Below are 6,014 nucleotides of genomic sequence, written 5' to 3'. Positions count from 1 at the left end.
CAAAAATCTTGAGTAAAATGACAAAAACTCAGCTGGGTGCTAGTGGCTTATGCCTATAATCCTAGCTACTCAGAAGGCTGAGATCTGAGGTTCACAGTTCAAAGCCAGCTCAGGCAGGAAAGTCTGTGAGACTTTAATGTCCAAATAACTACCAGAAAACTGGAAGTGGAGTTATGGCTCAAAGTGGTAGAAGAACTCAGTGCCAAGGCCCTGAGTTCAAGCCCCACAACCACCACCACCCACAACAAAAAGAGAAATCTCAAATTTCATCACAATAGGTATATTATAATGTACAAAATAAGAGAAAATTATCTTGAGTTAATATTTATTCTAGACCAGGAAATGTTCTTTTGAAATAGTTATATTTTTCCATTTTGTGCCTGGTTACTCTATCTAAATCATAATAGAGGAAAGACAAGTTTCTTCTATATGGATTTTAACATATCCAGCCATCATAGCCAAAGGTAATCATCAAGAGCATAGTTCAAATGCTGGTAATGTCAGACTCCAGAGTATATGAACTCAGGGTCTACAGACTGTAGGAGAGCTGGAACCTATACATCAATTTTGTCATTCTCAGCCCAGTGCTTATTGCTCCCTACACTGCAAATATTAGAAAGCTTCTAAAACATATTTATCAGTAGACACAGAAGATGCTTATGGAAATCTGAAAGTGGAAAATGAAGATAACTGTTAATTATAAAACTGAAGTAGAAATGAGGGCATTGGCCAAACCTCAAAACTAGAATAAGATGAGTTTATTGTTTATACTTGTAATCCTAAAGAGGTTTTGGGCTTTGGTTGTTGAGATCCAGAAAGAACTTAAAATAAAAAAATTCAAACAGAGACATATAGTTAACAGATTTATTGAGCAGCACAGTCTGAGATGGAGAAAACCTGCCCTTATTTGCTGACTGAGCAAAGATCCAGATGTGGGCTAGAAATCAACATACCAGACATGGTGGGACTACGAAGAACACCCCCCTCCAGGCATTTATTGGCTCATTCCAATCCTTTTTTAAACATCAACTACTATTTAGTGTTATCTGTGTATATAAAGATCTGACTAAAGTAATTGTTACTACTCATAAGCCTGATCTGGTGATTGTCAGAAGCAGAAATAAGTGTCTCAATTCACAGTTCAATCTTTAGTTATATAAATTAAGTGGAAAAGAGGCTTGAACATATTTGCTATAACTTTAAATGTATAGATTTATACATGAAACAAATATAAAAATGGCAAGGATAAATTTAACTTGAAAAGAGTGAACTGTAGGTTATAAGACTTTTGATGACAGCCATTATCAGCTATAACTACATATTCCACCCTATAATCTCAAAAATCAAACCTTGTAACTGTCTGGATTCGTATGTGACTGTATTCTTTCCAATATGCATTCTTTCTTGTTCCAGGGGTTGCTCTATAACAGCAGGCACATTTCTGCCAAAAACTTCACAGTGTTCGAGAAACTGGATACATTCCTGAATAACACAGTCACGAAGCATGATTGTATGCTTTGACATGTTCTCCAGTAAGGACAGGAAGCACCTTTTGGCATAATACCAAGTATCAGTCCCTAACTTTTTATTATAAGGTTCCAAGCTTTTGATAACTCGAGAAATGCCAAAGTCGTAATTTCCTTTGGCACAATAAAGTGTTCCTATCACCAAATTCACAATGCAGAGATGGTAGATTTTCTTGTCTGGGTCACCATAGGACAGGTGCTCTTCTTCCTTTTCAATCTTCCTCATCAACTCCTCAGCTTCTTCATTTTGACTGGTCATTATGTAGGAAACACAGAGGTTGGCTAACACAACAGCACTGACATTCAGGATGTTATCATAATGCTTCTTGACTATGGGCTCATAGAAACCAATGGCTTCTTTGTATTTGTTTTCCTGCATGAAAAGGACATGAGCCACATTCAACTTCCACACATCATGTTCATTACAGAATTCCACGGACTTGCGGAAGATCTTCTCCACCATTGAATAATTTTCAAGGTTCCAGTAGATTTTTGCCTGGGCCATCAACACAGGAATGTACTTCTCAAGGGCATCATCATATTCATTCAATGCTTTTATGGCCACATCATCATCTCTATTGTGTCTTGCTTCTTGTACTTGTTTGGTGAGTCTTCGGAGCTGCTCAGTCAGCATCCCTGCTAGCCCATCAAGCTTAATGAAAGCCTCTTCAGGAGCTGTCTGGCAAGTAATCATTGCATCCAAGAAGTCATAGAGATAGGGTGTGAGGAATTTATAAGTCAGATGTGCATTCTCTGCCAGGACATCTGCTGCCAGATCAAAATACTCATACTTACAGTAGAGCAGTAAGAGGTTGCCAAAGGTCTCTGGGGGAAAGGGATTCTGTTGCAGCAAAAACTGTAGCTTTTCAAAGCCCTCTGTAGGCCTGGTGTCCATGTTCATGAGTGCCTGGTTGTGCAAGGTCACAGGGTCCAATTCCTCTTCTGCCCTAGGGGGCATGTCAGTGAGGGCTTCTTGAGCAGCATCAAAGCTTTTCAGCTGGTATTCTATGGCTGCCTTGAGGTTGAAGGCTTCCACCAGAGCAGTCTGGTGGAGGACTGAGGTGTTGCCCACACTGCGAACATCGATGCCCTCAGTGGTCATGCCCACACCCAGCTCTGGGTGCTGGCGAATACCACGCTCAATAATGTTGGCAATGTGTTTAAGGGCAGGGCCATAGTGTCTGTTGCTGTAACATGCCAGAGCTAGATTGTAGGACACATCAGGCTGGTAGCCTGAGGCCTGCAGGGCGGCAAAGAACTTGGAACAGGCAGCTTCATAGTGTCCCTCCTTGTAGAGCAAACAGCCCAGGTTGACCTGGCCATCAGTGTCATTCTCGCCCCCTCCCTCCTCTCCAGCCTCGCCACCCAGCAGCTGCTCCACCAGGCTCCTGGCCCCTGGCAGGTCTCCCTCACTGTACTTGATAGCAGCCTGCAGGCGCAGGACCCGGTTGTGGTAGGCTGGGTTGTCGAGGAGGAGGAAGGCGACGCGGGTGGCCTCTGGGTAGAGGCAGGCCTTGTACAGGGCCTGGGCCTGGTACAGGCGGTACTGCTCGATGTCGGGGTAGAGCTGGCCGAGCTGCTCATAGCACTCGGCGGCCAGGGCGAACTCCTGCAGGCGGTAGTAGCAGTAGCCGAGCAGGGAGAGGCCGGCGCGGCTCTTGGGGCTGCGCTGCAGCTCTGCGCCCAGCAGCTGCACGGCCTCGGTGTAGCGGGCGTCGCGGATGAGCCTGTACACCACCGCCGTGAACTCCCCGTCGGGGATCTGAGCGCTGCTCAGCCCCGCCATAACCGCCAAGATGGTTGCGAGTGGTTGTATCCAAGGCAACAAGGCAACCGGAAGCGGAAGTGAGAGTATAAAATTTTCTCTCTCGAGCAGGAAGGGAATTAATGGTGGATGGAATGGCCAGCGCAGAATCCCGAGGTGATCCTGTGCAGTGTGCTTTCTACAGGTTAGCAAATGCAAATGTGTCTCATTCGTTTGACACATAAGCTTATATTGTAAAATCTACTTCAGGGATTAATTCAAATATGAAAATATAACCATCATAGTTGATGCCAATACAGCTGCAGTAGCCGCTTAAAATTAACTGAGCGCGGGTCACTCATGCGCGCAATCCTCGCTACACAGAAGGCTAAGGTCTGGGGATTGTGGTTCGAAGCCAGCCTGAGAAGAAAAGCCTGAGGGACTCTTACTGTCAACCATACGCCAGTGGAGCTGTGCCTCAAGTGGTAGAATACCAGCTTTGAGCAAAGAAGGTTAAGAGAGTTCCTAGGTCCCGAGTTCAAGCCTGGTACCACGTTCAAGTACTGGTACCAAGAGAAACAAAAAGCTTACAAATGCTATTAGATATAAGATATGTTAAGCTCTGCCCAAAATGGTGACAGATAGGGTACCATTTCTCATCATAAAAAAAGGGGATACCAGAGGAATTAAGTAGTATAAAATTGTTCTTCCTGGAAGGAAACAAAAAAAAAGTTGGTTATGAAGTAGGGAGATCAGGTGTGGCCAGAGCCATAGTGGCCACATGGTGAATAGTAGGGTCTTCATGCTGGGGGAAGGAGATGCCCAGCCTCCCAGGTGATAGGTGTGTCAGGCAATTGGCTGATGTGTTGCTAGACCTGTCAGTCCAGTGCCTTGGAATGGGAATTTCTTGTGACCCTGCCTCCTGCCCTGACCCTATTTAGGCCCAGGTGAGCATAGACTCCATGACACCATCCACAGGTTCCCATCCTTCATTTTGAAAGTTGTTTTTTTTTTAATTGGCCTGTAATAAGTTCCACATAGTAAAGGTTTTCATCATGGCATTTCTCTACATACAGATAGGGCACTTAGTTTGTATTTGCCCTTACTGATAGCAGAATGTAGGTCTCTTGAATTCAATGCCAACTAACAAATAATGGTAACAGGGTTTTTGAGCAAAGGAAATAAATAGTCACTAATTTTTCCTTGAAATAATGGGGATTGTGTCCTTAGGAAATGAAAGTGCAATTATTGTCCAGTAGTGGGAGATGAGTTTTTATAGATACTCTCAGGAAGCTTCTATATGTACTTGTTACAACATGACTCATGTCCCCTTATTTCCTGATGTGTTGGCACTGGCTTCACAGTTATATTACTTGCTGTCTTGGCTGTTCCTTCACTCTGTGATCAGTGAAATAAGGAGGGGAATGTGGTGACCTTACCTGGAGTTTTAAAGACATTCTTGAGTTTCATCACATGGGAGAACATTGGACAAGGAAAAAGAAAAGGGAAAAAAAGTCCTTTGAAAACATGTATAACTAAGTGCATGGTTATCAGGAAAGTTGCTAGTTACTGAGCTGAAACTACATTTGTGAGCATAGTATTATTGTTACATCTTCATTGCTCTTTCTTACCTTCCTTCCTCCATCTTCCCCCCCCTCCCATCACACATTTTCACCTCCCTAGTAGTCGATGTTTTACTTTCATGACCTTGCTGGACTTTTTTCTCCCTTAGATGCTGAATTTAAGAGAAAATATGTGATACTTACCTTCATAAGGTTGTTTCTTTTTCACTCATGATGATGATCTCCACTTATATACAATCCAGAATAAATTTAAATAATTTTATTCTTCTTACTGGTGGAATATATACATATATACAAATACATGTGTATTTCACATTTTTTATCCATTCATCTGTTGATAATTGATGAGCACTGAGGCAAAATTCATAATTTGTCTATTATGAATAGTATTGCAATAAACATCAGGTATCTCTATACTAAGCAACTAAGCAGAATCTTAGTGTAGTGGGTTTTTTTTGGGGGTGTCCGGTCGTGGGGCCCGAACTCTGGGCCTGGGTGCTGTCCCTCAGCTCTTCAGCCCAAGGCTAGCGCTCTACCACTTGAGCCACAGTGCCACTTCTGGCTTTTTTCTTTTTGCTTATGTGGTGCTGAGGAATCGAACCCAGGGTCTCAGGCATGCAAGGCAAGTGTTCTACAACTGAGACAACTTCCCAGCCCCACCTTTTTTTTTTTTTTTTTTTTTTTAATGGTAGTAGTACTCTACTGCTTGAGCATTACCCTCAACCCTTTTAGCTTTAGTTTCTTTTCAGATAATGTTTTGTGCTTCTTCTTTGGATTAGTCTGAGATCTTGAATCTTACTCTGCTCTCTAAATATCTGGGATTACAGATGTATTCCACCACATTCAATTGCTTTCTAAAGAGGATCTTTCTTTTTTTTTAAGTTTAAGTTTTATTGTAAAGGTGATGTACAGTGGGGTTACAGTTACATTTGTCATGTAATGAGTATATTTCTTTTTGAACAGTGTTGCCTCTCCCTCATTTTCTCCCACTTTTCCCCCTCTCAATGCCCCTTCCCACCAAGTTGTAAAGTTAATTTTTAACATAGTGTCTAGTGATATCACTGTTGAATTGGTTGACCCTTTGTCCTACTGTTTCTGTGATTCTCCTTCCCTTCCCCAAATCAGATAATCCTATACAAGACAAAGGGTACAGAAATAAAA

General features: G+C 42.6%; 1 protein-coding gene across 1 annotated transcript; it reads right to left on the bottom strand.

The window, feature by feature from the left end:
* Window positions 1-850: 850 nt before the first annotated feature.
* LOC138825610 (intraflagellar transport protein 70A2) lies at window positions 851-3,371 on the bottom strand. The gene has a single exon (XM_070020313.1). The coding sequence runs from the start codon at window positions 3,310-3,312 to the stop codon at window positions 1,315-1,317; it is 1,998 nt and encodes a 665-aa protein (XP_069876414.1). The 5' UTR covers window positions 3,313-3,371; the 3' UTR covers window positions 851-1,314.
* Between the last annotated feature and the right edge of the window lie 2,643 nt (window positions 3,372-6,014).

The sequence above is a fragment of the Dipodomys merriami genome, unplaced genomic scaffold (assembly GCF_024711535.1).
Source record: "Dipodomys merriami isolate MVZ:Mamm:240054 unplaced genomic scaffold, mDipMer1.0.p SCAF_1, whole genome shotgun sequence".
NCBI lineage: Eukaryota > Metazoa > Chordata > Mammalia > Rodentia > Heteromyidae > Dipodomys > Dipodomys merriami.
The sequence above is the reverse complement of the archived record's forward strand: the minus strand, read 5'-3'. Positions and strand labels throughout refer to the sequence as shown.

Excerpts from the sequence above, each read along its gene's own strand:
- LOC138825610 (XM_070020313.1), bottom strand. The coding sequence starts at position 3,312 with ATGGCGGGGCTGAGCAGCGCTCAGATCCCCGACGGGGAGTTCACGGCG.